The sequence below is a fragment of the Phlebotomus papatasi genome, chromosome 1 (genome assembly GCF_024763615.1).
Source record: "Phlebotomus papatasi isolate M1 chromosome 1, Ppap_2.1, whole genome shotgun sequence".
Lineage (NCBI taxonomy): Eukaryota > Metazoa > Arthropoda > Insecta > Diptera > Psychodidae > Phlebotomus > Phlebotomus papatasi.
This window is the reverse complement of record NC_077222.1, coordinates 73130992-73155145: the sequence shown is the minus strand read 5'-3', so window position 1 is coordinate 73155145 and position 24154 is coordinate 73130992. Positions and strand designations below refer to the sequence as shown.

Here is a 24154-nt window from a genome sequence, read left to right as displayed (position 1 = left end):
TGATTTTAGAGAAGACAAAGTCGATAAACTGTCTACGAGGCTCCAAGCAACACTCCTTAAAAAGAAGTAACAAAAAAATCTATTTGTATTAAAAATATTACATTTCAAACTTAAGACTTTAGCGCTTGCATGCAACTATGCCGAAATTTAGTTGGTACAGTTATCCTACATTAAAATTTTACAAACACAATCTAAGAAAAGGATTTGCCATCAAGATTTCGAATCTGGAAAGATAATGAAGGAAAATATTATCAAAATCGATGCGATGTCAAACTATTCGTGCGAAACATTCGCAGAGCAAGAAAAGAGCAATAGAAATAGAAAATGTGTTTCTACCTCCGAAGGGCTATTTTTCCCAGGTCAAAAGAATATTTAAGTCAATAAAAATCATTTTCCTGCATCAATTCGGTTATTTATTGCACAGAAATTAATTGTCCAAAATCACCTAGTTTGCGTATGATGTATAATGCCATATGGTCACGAAGGGGTTAATAAGTATTTTCTGAGTCGCATCAGGGTAACAACAAATTTCGTGTATAAGATATGTTTTTTAAATTTTGCATACGATTTGATATAAAACTCATAACATTTTTTAATGGCTCTATGGTAAATTAGATTTTGCAATTAAACCTTTAGGGTAAGTGTGCCAAATTTCGGCATAGTTGCATGCAAGTGGCAAAGTCTCAAGTATAAAATATAATATTTTTAATACAAATTGATTTTTTTATTCCTTTTTCTTAAAGCGTGTTGCTTGGAACCTTGTAGACAATTTATCGTTTTTATTTACTCTAAAATCATTCTTAATACATTTTAAAATGAATAAAAATGTAGACATAGCTTTGGTGCCCAATTTCGGCCACCTTCATTCTCATAGTTCCTTGTCATTTGGGAATTCTTCCAATGCTTTTTTCGCGTCATCTCGTTTGTCGAAGCTACATTTTTTGTTATTCTTTTGCATTGTATAATCTTTAGAGTAAGTAAAAACTTGAAATTAATGGAAATTAGAGGAACAAAAAAGGTGGCCGGAATTGCAAGCTGGCCGGAATTTGGCACACTTACCCTAATTGGTTTTATGAATTAAATAGATAAAAATTCATATGGCTCTTAAATGGTGTACAATTCTTTTGATTGACATATCAAAATTTTGTTTACAGATAAAATGTTTTGAAAAACCCCTATCAGTTAAAGAAATTGTCACTTCAAAATGAAAATTATTTTTTGAGAATTATGATCAAGTTCTTCAAACTTCCTTTTTAGTAATGATTTTTCATTCTTTTAGAAAATAATCCAAAACTATTTTAAATCCAGTAAATTAATTAAAAACATCTCTAGTTACAGAAAGGGTTTTGTTGGATTTTATTGTGAGTGCGTTTCCTAGGTTAATTAAAATATTCCACTAATTGGATTTATGCCATTGCACAGAGTGAAAATCCTTTTGCCAAGTGGAAAATGTCAAATGATGAATAGAATTCTCATGAGAAATTCTATATATATACATTTTTCAAAAAAAAAATCCATTATTGAGAGGTTTATAATGGTTATGATTGAAAATACTGGAAATATTCCACAATGAAGATTATGTATGCTAACCCAATTGGTGGGTATTTTAAGTTGAGGAAAGAAAATAGAAAGCAAAACAAAAAATATATATCTGTGGTTATCACTATGTGGTGTAAATTTTCCAATTTCAAAATACATGTAGTGTGCACATAAATATCCCTTTTCAAACTGCCCAGAAAACAATTCCCATTCAATGCACACAAACACAATCATAAAATAATTAAAGATCCAATATAATCCCAAAATAAGAAAATTGTGTTGAATGTTAATAACTGGTGTTTTCCATGTGCGCGCAGTATTAATTAAAGTTTCTGGAAGGATGAAGAATGGGGATAGAAAAAGACAAAGTTGAATATGCTGTTGCAACTTTTCGATTACACTGTGATGGAAAGGTTATTGCATGAGGATATTTGATATAGCTCCTTCGACAAGCATCAAATATAATATTATACGAGTATATAGGAAAAAAAATGAGAGTGAAGTTTAGTATGTTTCCATACACACTTGCTGGAAAAATATCTCTCTATAACAAGTTTTCTTATTCAAGTAAAAGGAAAAAAAAGAGAAAGATTTTTCATGTGTAACACAAAACTTTGTTTTCCCTTCTCTCTCAAATCGATGCACAGAATTCTCAGCGATAGAACAAGAAAAAATAATAATGTAGAAAAAGAAAATCCATTTAATGAGATAGCAAAAAGGTAGTAAGTAGAAAATCTCGTGTTCTATCTTATTTAATGAGATAAATTGGAAGTTGAAGAAAGAAAATTAAATAATTGACACAGCAGCTTCTGTTATCATTATAATAGAGACACTTATAAATAGACAACTTTTTGATCTCAAACTGAATTTTTCCCTTTTTCTCCAACTAAAATTGTTTGTATAAATTCAAGTGTGGACAAACTTGTCACACAAAAATTATGGCAAAACATACAACGTTAACGATGATATTACAATCGTCAATTTTACTTATAAAAAAATAAAATAAAAAGATCTACTATACACTAAAAAAGAAAACCCAAAAAAATACTGAAAAAGAAAAAAGTATAGAAAGAGTAAAAAAATATACAAAGAACATATCTGTTGATAAAATATTTGTTTAAAAAATGAGTAGAGAGAGAAAAGAAAAACTACACATGTGATATTAAATAAAAAAAATGAATATTTAAAAAAAAAAGAAGATAAAAATATTCTGTGCATCGCACCTAACTGATTTGATTGAAGTCCAATTGAAAGAAAGTTGACGAAACGGAAAATGCGAAATACTATACGCTGCGCACGGAGCTTTCTTGTTAAAAAATTTATGTTTTATCTCACTCTATAGAGCGATAACAGAAGGGCAAATATCAAAATTGATGTGAAAATTTTAAGCAAAATGCAATATGGGGTAAATTACAATGACTGTCAAATTTCAGTTTTTTTTTTTTCTGGACAGAATCTAGCCATAAGAATCATAATGGCTATCACTCTATACAGAAGAAAATATTTTGTAAAATTGTTCGTAAATGTCCGAAAGTTCCCACTTGAGGACTTACGAAATGCTCATAAATCGTATAATGCCGAACGCACAATATCTTTTATTTAGTAAACATGTTTTTGATATTTCAATGGGAGTAAGTGAGATCTAGATCTAGTCATCTCGCTCATTCTCATGGGAAATTTTGAAAACATGTCTACAAACAAAAGTTATGACCAGCGCACAATAACTTTTGTTTGTAAATATGTTTTCAAAATTTCCCATTAGAATGAGCGAGATGACTAGATCTAGATCTCACTCACTCTCATTGAAATGTCAAAAACATGTTTACTAAACAAAAGTTATTGTGCGTTGATCATTATTGTGTGCTGGTCATAACCCACTAAAAATTTCGTAAATATTTGTATTTTTCATAAATATTGTGTAACTTGATCACTTAACGAAAATTTTTTGTTCTTTTACAAACATTTGTTCGTCAATGTTCGTAAACACATAAAAGATATTCGTAAAATTTTGTCATTTGTTCGTAAACTTTTGTCAGACAAACAGAAATGTACAAACAAATGATTGTCAAAGTACAAAAAATGTTCGTTAAGTGATCTTGTTGCGAGTAATGTTTGTGAAAATGTCCAAATTTCTACGAACTTTTTTGTGAGATCTATGATTTACGAGCATTTAGTAAGTTCCCAGTGGATTTTACAAACAATTACGAACAATATTACGAAATAGTTTTTCTGTGTATATTTAGGGCAAATGAACCTACCTAACTTCATATTTAAGGGGTTATTATAAAAATTAAGGTTATGTTGGACATAACCTAAAATATTTCAAACGTATGATTTACTGCAACTACTAAGATTTTTTTTTAAAATTTTATCCTTAGGGCATTTTAAAACCAAATGAGATAATTTGGTTCAATTTTACAGCGATTCCAATGATCTAATTGGAATACTTTAAGACGTATATCGTTGAAAAAAATTTAGGTTAGAATTTTTGAAATATCTGAAGTTTTTTTTTTAAACCATATTGAAATACTGAATTTGTATTCGTAAATCATTAAACGTAATTTCAAAAGAAAATTTATTTGCCTTTTTTTAATATAACACGATTTTTGAGGTTAGATAAATAAACAGGAAAATGAATTTCATTTTTTCTATAATTATAACGCAAACATCTTTCGGATTTTAACCCTTTAAGGACCAGTTGGGCACCGATGACTTAACTTTAAACTATACAAAATATTAATTTGTCCTTTAAATAAGTATTTTGATTTTTTTGGTCAGCAGTGACGCACTGGTTCCTAAAAACTTTAAATGTCAGAATCTATAAAGTTTTTATGGCTCCTTTTAGTATAGGAAAATTTCATGAGATCAAAATGTACATCCTTTTCTTAAACGTTTTGCATGTGTCTATCCCACTCTTTTGCACTTTTCTTATCTTTTGGAACATCACAGCAATTTTAATTTATAGTTAAATACAGTTTTGAAAGTGAGAGAGTGAGACAGACTTTAAGTAAAATGTTTAGGAAAGAAACGTACATGAATTTTGATTTCATGAAATGTTTGTGATCTAGCTAGAAAGTGTACCAGAGAGTCATTAGCATGATTTTAGTTCATTTGCATTTTTTAGGTTAGGCCGATAATAACTTAAAATTTTTCAAAATTTTATTTAAAATATATTTTATTTGCGAATTTTGTGAAAATGGATTAATCTGCGAAGTTTTTATTTAAGAAATGGATTGGCTCCAGCACACCTTTTAGGCCAGGAAAATTTCATGAAGTCGAAATTCGAATCACTTTCTTTCTCATAGGTTTTGCAAATGACTATCTCGGTCTTTCGAAGTCTTCTTCTTCTTTGGAACATAACACGAAATTCAATTTAGCTCAATCGAATTTAGAGAGCTTTTAGTACTTAGTAAAGTATATTTTAGTACATTTACTGTAAGCCGAGACACATATCTTGAGAGGCAAATAAATAAGTTACTATAAAGAATGTTTATTCATACTATGAATTTTGATAAATTTCTTTGATGATAGATCGAGAATCGCAGAAAAATCGTAAGAATCGTAATAAACACTGAGAACTTAATCTTTATTATAGCTGGCTGGTATGCGTCTTAGCTAATTATTATCTGGTTTTGACAGTCAATATATTTGAGCCCTAATTCCCTCATAAAAGTTTACCGTCCCGTTGGTTCCTGTGATGTGAATAATTGCATAGAGAGTGAGTGTAACTAAGATTATTTTTTACACAAAAGTTCCGTACGGAGCCCACAACAAAATTAAACTATATACATTTTTTGTTTATTTTGACGGAGAAGGTGAAAGAAATATTAAAAAAAAAGAACCAGAAGATAGCGTCAATGAGTGGAATGAAAAAAAACTTGTCTTCCGTAAATTACAATCAGATAAGTATATAATTTAAAGGAGATTCTTTTGGTTATTCTTTTAACACCTTTTTCCGTTCAAATACTTTAAATGTTGTTCAGAGAATTGAAAGTCACAGTTCTCGCGAAATTGCGAAATATTTCATTAATAAAACAAATAAAATATACGAGAACATTTATATTTAAAATAAAAAAAAAAGAAATTTGAATAATTTTAGGTCAGAAAATTAGTGATGGATTGCATAGTGTAGCAAATAAAATGAGATTTTAAGAGAAATAAAACAGAAAATGAAGAAAAAAAATTAGTGAAAAGCGTTTATATTTTCTGATAAAATAATATACTTGACGATGGTTTTTTGAAGAATTGCAAAAAGAAAAAAAATAGTGTAAATATTCTGTTAGATGCATTCAATTTTTAGAATATTTATTGCAATTTGAAGAAGGAGATGGAAAATGTAAAAAAAAGATAGAATGATCAAAGAATAATATTAGGAAATTTGACCAATAATTTAAACGGGCAGCAAGTTTTTAAAATAGTAATTAAAATGCGAGAAGTTTTTGAAAAGCAAAAGTGTTTAATTAAGCAAAAGGCCAAGAAGAATTGTAGAGATACTGCTTTGCAAAGTAGTTGTTTGTTGAGCATTCAGATCAAGTCTTGTTTCAAGAATATGTTTCTAGTGATTATTTTTCTGTCTTCAAAAGATATTCTGTGGCGCACTGTCTTTAAACATTTTTGGCGAAGAAGAAAAAATGAAAATAAGAAAGAGATTTTGGAAATTCAAAAGAAATCTTCTCTATATTCTTGTAAGAAATAACTATATAATATTGATAACAAAAAAAAACTATAAATGTCTCTGCAAAATCTCCCCTTTCCTCGCAAAATGATGTTCATTGGTGAAGTGAGATGAACATTCGTACTATTTATTCAATGTGTAAATAAAGAGATTTGTGGTAAAACAGGAGGGATAGTGAGTTGAAACCAAATATTGTGAAGAGAGGGAATTAATAATGAATTGGATATGTAAGAAAAAATATTTATATTTTATTCTTCACATCGAATTTCTTAGTATTTGACAGAGGTGAATACAAAAAATATATATATTTAGTCATATTTAATATCGATTTAATTTTACACAATTTTATTTATTTATCCTTTTCGTTGTCCAAGTGATTATTTTATTTTGTCTAATTAAAATATGTATACACATTAACTACGTCTCGATTCCGACGAAAGATATATACACGTTAGTTTTTTTACATATAAAAAAATTGATGTTAATTTTTTATTATTATATTCGTTGTACATAAAAGGTAATAACAATAAAATACAGATGAATGTTGATTATGGAATATTATAATCTCTGATAATAAATAAAAGAAACAATAGTAATTGTTCACAAGTCAAATTTGTATATCGAGTCACCTCGAGAGTGGAATCCTTGAGCGTTTTGTAACTTGTGTCCAAAGAACTTTACCGACGAAATTAATTTGACAATTTTCTGAATTTTAAGAAAATATTACAGTGAGGCGCAATTTTCAGTATTATTACCAGGTTTCATAAGATTTTTGGTTTTTCATTTAAGGTTCCTGGATTACGCTTTACTTATCTGGTACCTTGCGATTCTAGAGACCTGAGCCTAGCATAGAGGCAATTTAGTAAAACTAACTATAAAAATAAAGATTAATTTTGAACCTTTTGCGATATCAATTTTTTATACTTTAACTCTTTCGCATCTTTTTTGGACTCTGAGTACCCAAGGGAAAATATGGATATTTTAGGAAAAGCATGTACAAACTATAAAGATATCTAAATTAAGGATATCAATCCAAAACCCTGAATTATTTCTAACCAAAGATTTGACCAAAAATCGTGAAATTTTCTCGCTGGATATGTTACATTTTCTAAAGAGTTGAAGAACTTCTTAAATTTATCATCAAGGGCATCACTTTTTTATCAATTTTATCACTTTAATTGTATTTCGTTTCTGTTGTCCAGGATTCCTAGAGCTGTAAAATATTCTGGGCAGGAATTTTTCTCTTACAGATGACTCCTGCAAAACAAATTCGTTTGCAAGCTAGATCTTTTTTATCAAAAGATATTCCAGACAATTTTGCGAAGGAAACACCTTTTACTGAGGTGTTACCTATTTTATATAGTTCATAGTTACCGTAAGTGCGGGTGAATTTGTCGTAAACTTTTCCTTATTTCTAGAACTTAAGGATGGTCTTAATCCGATCTATCATGTCTTATCGGTAAAAAACATCCTTAAGTTCTAGAAACAGGGGGTGTCATATACAGGTTTCAGACCTAAGGCTGAAACGGGCTTTAGACCTAAGGCTTAGATATCTGGCTTAGCTCCTCTAATTCCTCATTAATCATGATTTTTTAGGAAATTGTTGTTTAGGATTGAATATTAAGGGCAAATGATTCATTAGAATTTGAAAAATCAATAAAATTGTTTGTTATTAAGATTTTTGAGACCTTCAGGAACTGGGCTAAACCTCCGGTCTGAAACCGACATTAGCCATATGGTTGAACCCTTTAAGGACGATTGGAACACCGGTGTTCCATGACGAAAATAATTTTTCGTGACCACCTAAAGTTATTTTTTTCTTATGTTTGTACTTAATTGCAAAGTATAGAAGGTTGAAGGAATCTAGAATATTTTTTGCAAGTCTCTAGCTATTTGCTATATAGTAAATGTTTAAGCTTAAAAATGACGAATTTTTAAATTCTCATATTGAAAAATTATTTTAATTATTTTTTATATTTCCATTTTTTTTAAGCAAAACCGTTTTGGAAAAAGAAACTACAATACTCATACATAATATTTTTCATTATTATTCATTAATATTGTCAGAAAAATTACTTAAATTTTTGGGCTATTTTTGTCCCTATTGCTCGTACAGGTAAAAAATACATCGAATCAGAATCTGTTGGATTTTCCAAAGTCAGATGTAAGACGTTTCATTGATTTTGTTTATCGGTTAAATTTTTATTGTTGATTTTCGTTCCGTAAAAAGTGTCTCGTCGTTAAAGGGTTAACTGCTATTTTTTTACCAATCAAGGGAAAATGCGGAAAATTTAAACCAGGATTGGATTATTAAGGACAAATGACCTATTAGGTTCTGAAAGAGCAATAAAATTGGTCGCCATTTAGGATTCTGAAACCTTCGGGAACTAGGCTAACCCTTTAAGGACAAGAATGTATATTGTATAAAGTTGAGGGTCAGAAAAAACCGTTTTTTTCTGACTTTTTAGAGCAAAACACAACTGTTTATGGCCGTACGAAAAATTTCATTTTTGGGTCACCGGTGACCCAATCGTCCTTAGAGGGCTAAACCTGTGGTCTGAAGACCGCTATAGCCACCCGCAGGGGACAAAGTCACCCACATTTACGATACTTTGCATCAAAGAGGGCTTCTCAGGGAATTGCTTCTTAAAAGCATCCCTGTCAGTTTTGACTAATGGAACGTAAAGAGATCTCCGTCTTGGCAGAGTCTTTTATTTACTTAATTCATTATAGCTTTTTCTCCCGAAGTATACGCTTTAATGTTGTTCTCTTTTAAAGGTCGAATTAAGGAAACTTTTAAAGTATTACTTTTAAAGTAATTGGTTGAGATAATAGTTAAAGAACTTTTTCATCCCAGTTCCTTGATTAAAAAAAAATATCTGTAGGGCCACGATTGTTTTGGAACGATCTGTAGTGAACATTTTACAATTTAATTTTGAAGGTTTATTTCTTCAAAGTGACATGATTTATAGTCTGCAAAATAGGTCTTTAATAATCCATATTTTCCGATAAGCAGTCTGATTTGCAAGGACTTGTTGTGGAAAGAGATTGCTCGAAGATAGTCGATTTTACCCAAAGCTACTTTAAATTCAAGCCTTCCTTGCTTTGTTAATGGGAAATAGACGTACTGCAATTTTTCTGAAGTTATGTTTTTAATAATTTTTAGGATATTTAAGAAATAGAAATTATTAAATTATGGTGGGATATAGTATACCTAAGATTGGGTGAAAGCCGATTTAATCAAAGTGATCACACAAACCTCTATGTTCACTAAAATATTTATCAGTCTAATCAAAGTAATTTTCAGGTTTTTTCACAAAGAAAACGAAAAAAATAACTGATTATATTAACCCCGTCCCATAATAGGTCTTGTAGGATTACAGTTCGAATCAAAAATATTTTGTTTTGCATCAAATGCTGAGACAAATTAAATGCAGATACAACAACGGTCGAGGCAACCGACGCATGTCGACCATTTGTTTAATGAACAAGAATCCATTAAATTCGAGTAGATGTCATATTCAAAAATCGCAGTGATTACAACTACCCCATGTTTACTACTGCCCCAGTTTCCCTTTTTTAATTTTTCAATTTCATTTCATCCCTTTCGGAATTAAGAAGAGAAAGTAGGTATTAGGATTAAACCATTATTACACTAAACTGGCACTACGCTAATTCTCAGGTCTCCCAGCAAGATTCTAACGCTTTAAAGGTCCGAAGATCCTAAATATTTGTTTTTGAACTTGAAAATATTTAAATCTCTTTTAGTTATTATTTGTTGTTAATTTTTATGACCAACTTAGAAATACTCAACAAAAATAGTTTCTATTGTGTGATAACAAGTTTTTACTATCCCCGAGGATAATCTACAATAAACGTAAAATTAAACAGGATCGATGAGTTGCTTTTACCCTTGTTTTATTATGCGGCTCAAGTTGCTCCTCACTGTATTGCAGTGTCTTAAGTAATTTGCATTTGTGATTACTTATCATTGTTCTGGAGAGGAACCATTTGTTCCATGTGAACAGGTTGGACGACATCACGTTTCTTGCGCCCTAGGAATGTGGTGAAGAATGTATCACCCTTGCCAAATGTTTCGCCATCTTGAATACTCTGAGGCATAGGTTGATTCATGGTCTCGGGTAGGAAGAGTGTCCAGAAACCTGAGAGGAGTGCCACAACGCCAAATATGATGGCAGGTACTGTGGGATCGAATGAATCCAGAAGTGTGATTAATGGTGTTAGAGCACCTGAGAGACGTGCTGCCATTGATCCCAATCCCATTGCAGAATTGCGTACAACTGTAGGGAAAAGTTCAGCTGAGTAGTTGTAGATAATGGCAAAGGAACCGGCAATGAATAATTTTCCCATCATCACAATTCCTGTCGCTGTATTGCTTCCATGATCCATTTGTGTGGCTGCTATGCAGCACAATCCACCAGCCAGCATGAGAAAGCTCGTAAGGAAGCGTCGACCCATTTTGTCCAAAAGTAGAACAACCACAATATAGCTGGGATATTCAACTAATCCCATAATGAAGAGTATGAGGAATGGATTACCATAGAGCTTTCCAGTGCTCAGAGATAGTCCGTAGTAGACGAGAGAATTTGAGAACCAATTGACACACACATTGATAGTCTTCATACGGAGATTCGGAGTCTTAAAGAGATCTAATACACCAGCAGATGATTGTGGTTCATCCTGCACCTTTGTGCCTTTGGTTTTTCGTTCAAAATACTCCTTGTCCATGCTAATGCCACGGCCATTCATTCTCACTGCCTTGGCTACAATGTCAATGGCTTCACGGGTGCGACCCTGCATCCACAGCCACCGTGGAGATTCATCCATGACCCACCAGTGAGCTATGAGGAGACAACCATGAAGCCCATAAACTACCTGAAGCAGGACATGATCTTTTATGAGAGCTCCCCAGGCTGCCACTAGCATTATGCCCGCAGCAAAAGTGGCTTGGAAGGCAATTCCGCAAACAGTTCTTTTACTAGGTCCAACAAGTTCCATTGTTAGCACAAATCCAGTGATGTAGCTGCCAGCACTGCCGAAGATGCCATAGAAGAAACGTACCACGAGGAAGGAGTAGTACTCAGGAATAAATGCAACACCAACTCCGAGAATTAATTGAAGAGCACCTGACCAGCAGAAGACTGCTTTGCGTCCCACTTTGTCTGCCAATCCGCCTAAAACCACGGCCCCCGTGAAAACTCCAAACATGTAGACTGTTTGTGCAATAGATGCCATCCATCGTTTATTACACACAAAATTCCAGTCAACAGTCTTGGATGTCTCGTAATACGTGTGATCGTAGACATAGGAGGAGCAGCTGCTTGTTTCATTACCGTCCAATAATCGACACGAGTCCAATTCCCCGCTGGCCTTCATGGGAATGTATTGAGCTACATCGGAACTGTTCCAGGGAAAGTATGTACCATTACCATCCAGCTGCTCTACATAGCATCGATGTTCTGGAGTTGCCATAACCGTGACCAGTGATAACATGTGAAGGCCGGCTGTGAGAGCAGATAGGATGTGAAGGAAAAATTGAAAGCCCTGGTACCGCCCGAAATCCCCTGAAACAAGAGAGAGAGATGTGTGATTTGTCTAGTTAGTCACATGGTGATAAATTTATTTGCGACATTCGAGACTAGACAACATGAAAAATTCGACCTCGTCAATTCCGTCTTCAAATGGATGATTTATTTTCTTTCAAACAAACTCATTATATCAGTGATTTTTATTGTTTGAATCTCGTGATTTTATGCTCCCCGGGAAGGGCTATTGACATTAACTACTTTTCTATAGGCAATTTATTCAAACTGCAAGGTAATGTATTAGGTTGAATACATACAATTGCTTGCTTTATTTGTTTTAGGTAAATAAATTGCTGTTGTTTCTGATTCAAAAAAATATATTACGTGACCTTGCGTACATTTTCCTTTGAAGATAAAGAATATTAAGACAAGAAAACTTAAGGACTTAACTTTAAGGATGCTTGATAGCTACACTGAGAGAAATCCGAAAAAGTTAAAATAACATTCCGGAAATGTTAATTTTACCCTGCATTATTGATCCGAAATCGGTGTAAATATTAACCTTTTTAGGTGTATTGGGGGTTAAAGTTACCCTTTTTTCATGTTGATTTTACCCTCAAAAGGTGTAAAATTAACATTAAAAAATGTCAATATATTTTCCACGTAAAAAGTGTTAAAGTTATGAGGAAAAAAAGTTAATCGCACCCTCTTTTTTTTCTCAGTGTAGTCATTCACAAGAAACCATTAGCATTTTTCTTATCTCTGTGCCAAACTAATAATAATCTATATTTAAATTTATAAAGGAAGGCTTTCAGGCTTCGCACACACTCTGGCTTCGATCATTTCATATTTTTCCCATATTTTTTTTAATGAATCTGACGTAGTTTTATCTGAAAATATGTGACTTAAGACTAACTATTAATTAAAATATACTGCTATTAGGGTAAATGTCCTAATTCAAAACCATTTCCAGATGCTTTAACTTTGACAGAAGAATCAACACATATTAAGTTCATAATTTTTCTGGAGAGAATTACATAAATTTGCTCCTTGGCTCTTCTAGAATGCTACTGTTTAGTGAAAATTCTCTAGATATAATTTAAAACTTCTTAAATACAAGAAAAATACACGAGCGTAAAATGCTTCTATTGGAAACATATTATTCCAAATGGAGACAAGGGAAAGTTTCTAATTGGAGACAAACAGTGTAAGTGAAACCGCGACAAAAGGCTTCCAAAATCTTGTTGAGTTGCTCTTGAGTGCAGGATTTACTCTTATTCCTGGTCTTTTCTCCTTTCAAATCTGAGACAATACGAAAATCTCTCCAAAAAATGATATTTCCGGGGTTTCCTAATTAAGCATTTGCAGACACTTTAAAAAAAACCTTTTTGTTCACGAAATAGGTAATTATTTCATTTGAAAACTTCACATACCGTTAACAGTAAAGATTAGCACTTAATTTAACTAAAATTATCCAGAAATATGACATAAATGTTAAACAAAAAGAAAAAACAACAGTCACCTCATTGTGTTTTTCATTGGAAAACATGGTCGATCGATGAAAAATTCGATGATGAAAGGGTACACTTTTAATTTTTCTGAAAAATTAATAAATTAAAATTTGTGAAAATGAATGGATTTTCGCTTTATTTAGAGCAAAATTAACTAAATAATGAAACTGCGGTATAGAAAATATATAAATATAATAATTAATACTGTATTTATCATAAAAACAATGACGTTTCCATTTGGAGTAGCGAAAAATTTCCATTTGGAGCAGGTTTTGAATTAGCTTAATTTGCCCTAGGTCAGATTTTTTAAAGGAATATGTAAAGATATCAAGTATTAAAGCCAGTGTATGTGCGAATCCTGAAAGCGTTCCCCTTGCATTTTTATAATGTGAATTACATAAAAAATGAGAATCGCACAAAGCTTTTCCATGTGTAAATCGAGTATTACAAATATAACATTTGGTACGAAAAATATGAAAGAATTTTCTCCAAGAAATTCGAGTTTAGTTTGCTAAAACTTTAACGTAATTTATAAATTTTTACCTTCGCTCTCTCATTTATACACACCGTTCTATTTTAATTTGTTTTTTTTTTCAAAAATTGCGCACAAGAAAATTTCATTAAAATTTTTCAGATACAAAAAAACGCAAAACAAATTTTAAAAAATAACAATTCCAAAAGTTTTCAATAAAATGGAAAATTTCGTAAAATTTCATTTGAAATTGTTATTGATTGAATATCTATCTTGGCAGATATTTTAAAAATTAAATAAAATATATTTAAAAAGATATTTTTTTCTAGTCTAGTTTTTTCTATAGTTTAATGTGTTTTGACTTAAAAGTTACAATAAATTTTTGACTTTACATTTAAGGAACTTTATCGCAGATAAAGAATCAGCATTTCAAGACCAATTGAAAATTAGAAAAATATAGGGGAAACTGAGGCACCACTAAACACGAGGTAACACTAAACACTAATTTTTATTTCTAAACTACTCGGATTATCTCGGCCATTTCTTCAGTGAACAAGCGTTCCTAGAATGCCTATAAATTTCTATAAGTCTTGTTCTCTAAAGTCGAATATCTGATTAAAACATCGCAGTGTTTGGTACTACCCCGTGTTTGATGATGCCCCAGTTTCCCCTATATATCAATGAAGGAAAAAGACAGATTCATCTCATTTTAAAAACAAATTAATAAAACGAATAATACGTAATACAATAGAAAAGATGATAATGTAAGAGATATAGAAATGTTAGAATAACGTGAGAAAGACAAATTTTGTTTTTACCTAGGTTTCAATATATAAAAGATAAGGCAATATTTAAGAAAATTTTGGTTTTGGCAAAAGACAATGGACAATTTATGCAGATTTTTAAAAAGATAATGATATGCTCAGAAGCGGCAGACGCAGGTAAAGGGGGAAATGTACCCCTGCCGGCCCTAGTTGTTACGCTAGTCACAACGCCCCTAGTTGTGCTTTTTTTAATTTTATTTTCCTTGAAGCGTACATTTAAAGTACTAATAACTACCCATCTAATTAATTAAATAAATTAGTTAAAAATATTGGGTAGCCAATTCAACACTTTTTGAGGCATTTAAGGATTAAGGGCTTTTAAGGACGAAAGGGTAAAAAAATTGGGGGTCAAAAAAAAAACATTTTAATTACCTTTTAGACTTAGAGCATAACAATTGATGGCCGTATGGAAATTGTTTTTTGCTGTCCTTAATGGGATAATGGGTTAAGTGACAAAAAACTTGCCTTATGACCCTTATGATGTAAATATCCTGAATTTGAATTTTTCTTAGTTTACCAGGAATTTTTTATAGTACCAAAAGTGTTTGAATGTAATGAATGCACTTGACTTAATATAGCTTGGGACTGAAAATTCTGAAAGCCTAGGGTACAAGGGTCATTGGTAATAGAATCTACAAATTGACATTTTGAGATTTCCTTAATACCCTTAATCCTATAAAGATGGGCAAAAGAAAAAAAGCACAAAGAAATACTCTTGAATGTAGGGCTTGTACTTCTTCATGGTATTCCTTTTCTCTTTGCCCATCTAAAACAGTATTAGGGAAATCTCAAAATTCCAATTAAGATCCGGTTCTAAATTGCCCCATATCTTATTATATCCTACTTCTTTTAACGAATGTTGTGCTATCATTCTTATTACATTTTTAGTATACTATTATTATTTTCATTAGAGGAGTATTTTTGGGTAGTTTCCCTTACCCATGGGGCCCGTACGTCACTACGAGGAATCCTGAGACATTTTCAAACTGACATTGATAGATAAGATCTATTTATCATTTTTCTACCTTTCTTTTAAATTAAATAAAGATAAATTGAATAGAATTGAAAAATTCTCCAATTTGTCAAACCTATTTTATTATAACGATTAGCAGATTTTGAGTTTTCCGTAATATTTGATTATTCCGTAATATATTGAGAAAGAAGAATCCGAAGAACCCTTAAATTGAAAACCGAATATTTTTCAATTACTAAGTGTGAAGAGCTTATTCTCAAAAGCTTTCCAAACACGTGGTTGATATTATTTGATACTGAATGATATACACATGACTCTAAATTTAAAGCATAATTCATTCCGTGTTGATAAGATCAAAGTTATATTCGTGAATTGATAGGTCAAATAAAGAATGAAATATATTTGACAAAATTGTATCAAGCCTATTTTTAGCGAAGTGTAATTCTTTGTCAAATTTCTTTTTCACGCAAAATTACTCAGCTGTTCTTTTCTTCATTTCAATATAAATAGCAAAATAAAAAGTAAAATTATACAGACAAAATGTATTTTTAGAAGGAGCATTCCAAAGGACGTTCCCCGTGCAATACTTTTTTTTTTGGTCATACGACCACACGGCGAACTGAATGTGCTGCTGTCGCATAAATTTTTGCTGTGCACAACAAGAAATCACAACTCATTGTATTTTTTATTGTGCGGTCGTGCCGCCAACCAATTTTCCGCTGATAGCCAACATGGGAATGCGTGACCCACTCTGGGTTAAGGTCAAGATCAGGCCAAAAAAATTGTACAATCACTGTGGTGTCTCTTTTGTCGCTTTTTTATCTCTCCTACAGACTTTTCCTCTTTGGGAGCCACTCTTTGGAATGGGGAACTGATTGTGAGAGCGACATGAGATGAGATTCTGAGGGAACAGTGATGTGTAGTAACTCGCGCGTGCCTTCCCTCCTCGCATGATTTATGCTACGTTAATTCTCCCATCAAGTCAGGGTGTCTGATTACATAGTAGGATCGTAAATAAGGTGTCACTGCATGTGAATTAGTTTATTGTATAATTGCAATTTGTATTTTTTTTTGTAGTGTGAAACTTTAAAGCTCCTCATGTCGACAGTGAGGTGAAAAACAAACTTTAAGTGCTGCACATGTGCTCGCTATTCCAATACTCGTAAATTGCTTCATTGACATGTTTTTCATCAACTGTCGCCTTTTTACAATTTCTCTGCGTTCAAGAACGTGGATATCGCCTTTATTGTTTATGCTCGTTTGATTGCCAATCAGCAAACTGCAAATGTAATCCATTGTTGTTTACGATACTCCAATCATTTAAGCGTAATCAGTCATGCCTATGAAGCATTTTAGAGATACATATCAACAATAATATTGATTTGTGATCATAAATTTCAATTCGAGCACTTTGCAAAGTGCTAACCAAATCTTCGTCTCTAAGTTATTCGTTATAAAGGTGACAACAAATTCTATTTGATGGAACTTTAACTGCAATTCCAAAAAAAAATTGCAGCAAAGTGTATCTTTGTTAAAATAAAAAAGGATATAATATATTTTTCTTTATAATTGTAATTCCGAATAAATACAAAAAAAAATTATTTTAATTACTTTTTTTATGTGGCCTAAAGGGTTTTATAATGGCCGCTAGTCTAGACTATGTAGTATAAACATTTTTAGTCAATGAATTACTCTTTTGGTCAATAATAAAATGATTTTTGACAACTGAAACTTTTAATAATAGCTAAAAAAGTAAATTTATTTTAGTCAACATGTCATTAAAATGGGTCAAGTTGTAGAGCATTCGCTCTATGATGCAAGTGTCCCGGGTACGAATCCCTTTTAGGTCACCAGGAATTTTTCTGGCGTTAAAGATGTTTGGATTGCATCTTGATTCCACTTGCACTTGATTCCATGAGGCATGGGACTGACAATCTCATCCCGTACAAGAAAAAAAAATAATAATGTGTGTCTAGAAACCCCCGGGAAGGCTTTGTTCTTTCATGGAATATTGTGCCAGCATTATTATTATGACATTAAAATTATAAAATACCCCTTCAGACCATGATCAATGTCGAATATTTAAGAGTTTTCAAAGATACATCTTCGATCATTTAATTCAGTATAGTGCTAGGAAATCCTTTATTAAAAAATAAGAAGAAGTGGCAAAGTGTCCCAGACTTTGCAAAGTTCTCGAACTCATGACTTGGATTCTATACCTCAACTCAAAAGTGCCTTCGCATGATTTACCATTTACCGGTTCTCACCCGATTGAACCAATTTATAAATTAATCAAGAGATCTCACAAAATAGTTTTAAGAGTAATAAAATTGAATTTAGAATTTAAATTAGTTACCGGTTCATTACCATTCAGATTACCAATTGGAACCTATACAGACTTGTCAAAAATTCCAAGACCTTTCCAACGAGCGAAAATATGATACTTTTCGGGTGAACTACGCTCTCTACGGTGTTTATAATTTTTGACCTCGAAATACCGTTCTTAGTTATGATTCAACAATATTTTCGTATGTGGACGAAATGTCTGCCTGGGTAATCTCTAAAACATGTCCAAAAATGAATGAAAAATCGAACGGCGCGTTTTTGAGCAATCGACAATGTATATACATGTTCAAAATTGATTTAAAAAAATACCAGAGAAAAGGTAGAGGAGACTGGGGCTAAATTTGTAAAAACGAAAATTTCAATATTCACTATTTTCTAAAATAAAAGAGACTGAGGCTTGAAATTTTTATTATAGATAGCCTTCATGAACCTTCTTAAACTTACAAAGTTTCAAGGGATTCGAGGAAGGGTTACGTAAAATAAAAAATAATGAATTTTTGAGCCGTATTTTTGGAATATTTGGCTTACAGAAAATATCAATACTGATTAGCTCAATTTAAGCACATTTCTCGTTAAGATAGAGAAAAATAATCTTCGACAAAGTTGTAGAGGAATAAATTTAGTATAAAAATATGTCTATTTGATATTTTTAACGTTTGCGAGAGTAAAACGTCACGAACGTCAGAAATTATCCGATGACTGACAAAATTTGCCCCAGCAATTTTGAGAATCTCCACAAAATCGACTTTTAGAAAATGATTCGAAAATCACATTTCTTTCGAGATAGAGGAAAATAGTCTTTTGCAATGTCGTAGAGCAGTAAATTTCCTATAAGAATATGCTCATTATAAAACGTTTAAGTTTTCTGCTCGTGAAAGAATTAAATATCCGTTTTGACAAATTTTGCCCCAGTCTCCCCTACTCAATAATTTATTAATAAAGTAAAGTTTTTCAATTTTAATTGGATCTATTTGAAAAACAGAGAAAATTACATGGATTTAAAATTACACATGCTTAGGTGAATTTAAACTTTAAACTGTATTTAAGCTACAAAAATGTTCTGAATTTTTCAAACATTTTGTACTTTGCAAATTTGAGCAGTTATAAATTTACAAAAGAAATTCGCAAAAATTGATTGGTTAATATACCTTCTCGAATTTTTGATGCTTTCAGAAAATATACCTTCTTAATATACCTTAATAAACCTTCTCTAATTTTTGATGCTTGAAGAAAATAATTTTTCTTCTAAATAATCAAAAAATATCTTTTTTAGACTACTGGTGACCCTCTTGTCCTCAAACTGTTGAGTTTATTAAGAGTAGCTTTAAATTCAATAAATTATACGTCAGGATGGGGCTGTTTCATACAGTTTTTTTTTTTGAAAATTTATTTTGTATTTAACGGAAAATATACAGCATTATATCAGTCTCGAAAATGGGGAATCAGTGACGCAATAAGCAAGAACGTTGACTCTTGGGCGAATCGATTTCCCGGATCGACTTACTGTTGTGAGTTCGAGTCCCGCCCGGTAAAAAATCTGAATTTCTAATTTAGACAATTTTAATATGTTAATAACATTATAAAATGCACCGCCTACGCCCAACAACTCTGGGAGCATGGAAGAAGCATCCACACAGCGGGGAAAGCGCTCCTGGACGGTCTACAATGGACTTAGCAGATTCTTCCATCACGCGATATGGCCATTGTAAAAATAATTACCTTGTAATATAATATCTCGATACGATTAATAATAATAGTCTCGAAAATGTGTAGTTTTGAATGTAATGCATGCGTGAAACTATCCCACCTTCCTCTTATCAAAAATGAACTCATGAAGAAAACCAATTATCGGATACAACACACCATTTTCCTTATCCGAGACACTTACGCTCCTAAAAACAAAGATACGAAATAATCTCAAATAAGTACAGTAACCAGCTTAAATTTTGACTAGTTACGATCGTGAATTTGGCTACACGTATCATAAAGGTAGAAGTTCTGTTAATGTGTCTCTACCCTAAGGCAATTTACAAATTTTTGCGCGTTGAAATTGAACACAAAGTTTGCTTTTATCTTCATCACCACCCGAAAACTCGTTTTTGGCCACAAGACACTCCATTGTCTTGCAGAGATATGGTTCAGTGAACTGTGACAAGCATTGTGAGACAGCTATGTAAAAAAAATCACCTTTTGCAGAACGACTCGCGAAAGGATTTTTCCACTCATGATGTGGTTTCGTGTTGTCTAAATCTCACAGTGGCTGATCTTTAGAATAGTGAAGGTGTCTCTCTTGGTTTAATTTAAATAGAAGAAAGTGAAAGTCAAATTGGGTAAATTTGCAATTATGTCTGTCCTAAAACTTTTGAGTCGCACTTGCTCATAAGTGTAATGCAAGAAATCACGTGTTGGCAACCGTTAAATGTGATTTTCTTCAGGTTTCACTCAAAAAAAGAGTTCAGGGCAATTTCGTCAAAAAAAAAATCTAACAAAATTTGAACATTTTAGTGGAATTTTGAGGAGCTTTAAGTTTATGTAGAAATTCTTACATAAATTGATACGAGCCCCATATTCCCTTCAACTTATAAATGGCATTTTAAATTTATTTGTAGAATTGCAAAGGTGTTAATTATCAATTTTGTATGGAAGTGGGCAGAAGGCGTACCCAATCAATTAAAAGCAATTTCTCAATCAACAGATATTCAATTGGGGTTTGAGAGTTTCCGACTTTAACCTTCAATTGTGTATTTTTATGCTCTTCTTCTGTGAGGTATTTCCACAAAACACGGTGAAAATGTACGTATTCCTCAATCACATGCCCATGAGAAGTTTATGGACTATTTTTTTTTATGCCTTTTAAGATGAGAGGAGTTGGCAACATGTGGAGAGGATGATAAAAAAAATAGTCTGATAAATATATTTGAAAATGAATATCAACAGGAATAATCTTAGAGTATGGTGATTAAAATGATATGCCATCAATTCACATAAAGTTGAATTACATAGTAGCACTTGATATAGAGATTTCGAAAAGAGAACTTTATATTACCTAGTAATCCCATCATTTCTTCCAAAGTTTGATCAACTGCCATGTTGAGTGTATTTTTTTTAAGAGTTGCTCCCTAAGATTTTTTTTTGTCTTAAACTTGAAACTCTCCCTATCTGAGGCAATCACAAAGCACAAACTCACAAACACTGATAAATTTAATTTGTGCAAAAATGTGATTTTCTTTCTTTTCCGCAATCTCGTCGTTATCACATGTTATCAAAATTTTAGTAATATGCGCTCAACTTCAATAACCGATCGTACAAGAAGATTAGTGCCCAGACACGCACTGCCTTTTGCGATAGAATTTAGTGATGAAGACACAAAGTTCGAGATTTCTGGTGCTATCTGACTAAGAGATCCTATTTGTTCTTGAGTCTGCTTCACCACTCAACTAATCCTCCGTATCTTTTGTGCGCCAACAAAGCTCTCTTCAGCTTTTCTGCTGTCTAGCGCCAAAATGATCCTCACTGGGCGAGTATCGCGTCACGAATGCCAGCAACTGTCTCTGGTGTATTTCACAGAGGCTACGAAATAGAAACTATGTGTACATATCAGCATTTCCAAACTATACACACGATTTTTTTTCACATACTGAAAATTCCAACACATTCACCACTTTTGAGAGACAGACGATCGCGAGCGCGTATGGCGAAAAAATTAATAGAGATATTATTATTATTATGGAGAAAAAAGATGTGTTTTCAACTCATCTTCAGTGTTTGCACATGAATTATATACTCTGCACTACTAAACGATAAACCAGACAGTAATATTTGTGTGATAATGTGACATTATTTGAGGAAGTGTTGAACCTTTTCTGCAACACGAGGAGTGCGATCTAGAAGGTTGATCAGTAGCTAATTGATGGTTACCCTGAAAATTTCTGTAATTAAGAAAGTATGGATAATCAAAAAATATTTCAGGGATTTAGCAAAGTTTTCTTTCATGCTTTTATACAGTTACTACCAAACACTTTTCTCATTTTATACATTAAAAAATATATTATTTAAATATTAAACTTTAAGAAAATACAGTATAATTTAGGTAAATTATCAACAGGAACGTAATTTTATATTGATCAAATTAAAATCGATGAATGTGAATTCATTTTAGATGTTAACAAGTTATAATTGAAAAGATGATAAGAAAAACTAAAAAATAATATCATAGCGGAACTTGGAGAAAATATCTACGGAAGGGACAAGTAGAGAATTCTTTTAATATTCACTCGCGTTTGTAAATTTCACGCGTACAACTCTTATCAACAAGTTTTCTTCAACTATGCACTATTTTTTTTATCTAATTCTTTTTTATCTGCTACAAATAGACAAGAAAACATCTTGGAGAAACTGTAGCACTACCGAACATGAGCTAGCACAGAACACTGATTTTTATTTCTAAACTACTTGGATTATTGTGACCATTTCTTCAGTACACAAGCATCCCTGTAGTAGGGGAGACTGGGGCAAAGTTTGTCAAAACGAAATTTTCAATATTCACTATTTTATAAAATAAAAGATACTGAGACTTGAAATTTTTATTATAAATAGCCTTCATGAACCTTCTTAACTTCGAAAATCACATTTCTTTCGAGATAGAGGAAAATAGTCTTGTGCAATGTCGTAGAGCAGTAAATTTCCTATAAGAATATGTTCATTATAAAACGTTTAAGTTTTCTCAGAGCTCGTGAAAGAATTAAATATGCGTTTTAACAAGTTTTGCCTTAGTCTCCCCTATTTAAAAATTCAAATAAGTATTGTCCTCTGAAGTCTAATATCTAATTAAAAATCACAGTGTTCGGTGCTACCCCGTGTTCGATGGTGTCCCGGTTTTCCCTTGTACAATTTTTAGATATAAGTTCATAGTCCTAAAATTTTTTATTTTCATTTTTAGTTTACCTGCGAATCTCTATAAACTAAACTAACATTGGTCCTATCTGTGATCATCCACTGTGTAAGGTTCTTACCTAATATATTTAGAACGCTTTTACGGGAAAATAGGTGACACTCCGCGAAACCGAGCAAACCGAGAAACATCTATGATGGCAATTCAAATTCCAAGTGGGTTTAAATTTAAAAATATACGATAAAATAATTAAAAATTTACCTCTTTGAAATTGAAAGATAGCAAAAATAGAAAGAAAAGGAAACTCAAGATTAATTAATTATAAATCCACAAACTAGTTATATTAAATTTGGCTTATTGACATCTATTAGACTTTGCAATAATTGCATACAAAAATCACGGATGCAACACCAGAAAATTTTAAAAAATTTTAATTAGAACACACATAAAATGAAAAATATTACACTGTTTATACTAATTGCTGTTATTTTCTAAAATCATTTATATTTGGCACTATTCTGGAATCCCTTGCATTCGTACAGTTTTATCCCTTTGTCTGATGAAAGCCATCGAATCATGCTGATAACTTTTTAAATATTTCACTGAATATTTAATAAACAAATTTATTTTATAAAACCTACTTGCGCAGTTATTATTTAAAAAAAAATAAACAATACTTTTTACTGATATTATTTTAATTATTACATTTTCGTTTGTTTTATAAACATATTTTTGATATTTTGGATATTTCAGTGATAGTGAGTGAGATCTGAATCTAATCATCTCGCTCACTCTTATAGGAAGTTCCGAAAACATGTTTACAAAACAAAAGTTATTGTGCGTTGAGCATAATGTCCAGCGCATAATAACATTTGTTTGTAAATATGTTTTCAAAATTTCCTATAAGATCGAGTGAGATCACTAGATCTAGGTTTCATTCACTCTCACTGAAATATTAAAAACATGTTTACAAAAGAAAAGTTATTGTGCGCTGGGCATAATCCGCATGAAAATATTATTTATAAATTTTCTCTAATAACCCTCAACGGTTTAGTAGTGATCTACAAAAAGTTATTTACAAACAAAAAACCAAAGACATTTATTTTTTAAAATAATTTCTTTGCACGTAAGTAAAGTATATATAAATAAGAGTTTAAGTCTGCCGAAAGTAAGTAAAAACTGTAAGTAAAATTCGTCGTTAAAGAAAAATTACTAATTTGAAGAAAATTAAATCTAAATTATAAGTACAAACTCTAATTTTTTTTCAGAAAATTAAGTATTTTGAGAATTATTTCATAAGAATTAAAAATAGAAACGACTCAATCTACAAACGTGAAAACTTTCAAATATATAATAGAAAAAAAGTAGACGAGGTAG

The 24154-nt window shown here is 31.7% G+C and overlaps 2 protein-coding genes across 4 annotated transcripts in view; one reads left to right on the top strand and one right to left on the bottom strand.

Annotated features, from left to right (window-relative positions):
* The window catches only part of LOC129801397 (protein sarah), a 64430-nt gene that overhangs the window by 6291 nt on the left and 33985 nt on the right, over positions 1–24154 (top strand). Inside the window, exon 3 of one of the 2 annotated variants that reach the window (XM_055846372.1) lies at positions 1857–6826. The exons of the other annotated variant lie outside the window; for it this stretch is intronic. The gene's annotated coding sequence lies outside the window, so the exon portion shown is untranslated. Of the gene's footprint in view, positions 1–1856; positions 6827–24154 lie in introns of those variants that run through there. 2 annotated transcript variants of the gene reach the window in all.
* On the bottom strand, positions 6439–21772 carry LOC129801062 (organic cation transporter protein). Of its 2 annotated transcripts, XR_008751663.1 has the most exons (4): positions 21525–21702; positions 20933–21456; positions 8765–11799; positions 6439–8612 (listed from the first exon to the last, which is right to left on the bottom strand). XR_008751663.1 is itself a non-coding variant. In XM_055845824.1 (3 exons), the coding sequence occupies exons 2-3, from the start codon at positions 20973–20975 to the stop codon at positions 10196–10198; spliced, it is 1647 nt and encodes a 548-aa protein (XP_055701799.1). In that variant the 5' UTR covers positions 20976–21456; positions 21525–21772; the 3' UTR covers positions 6439–10195. The 2 variants fall into 2 exon arrangements, 1 of the variants encoding a protein (XP_055701799.1); XM_055845824.1 differs by having other exon boundaries at positions 6439–11799; positions 21525–21772.

Coding starts and splice junctions, on each gene's coding strand:
- LOC129801062 (XM_055845824.1), bottom strand. CDS start 20,975: ATGGCAGTTGATCAAACTTTGGAAGAAATGATGGGATTACTAG. Junction 11,800..20,932: donor AGAAATGATGGGATTACTAG/GTAATATAAAGT, acceptor CTCTTGTTTCAG/GGGATTTCGGGCGGTACCAG.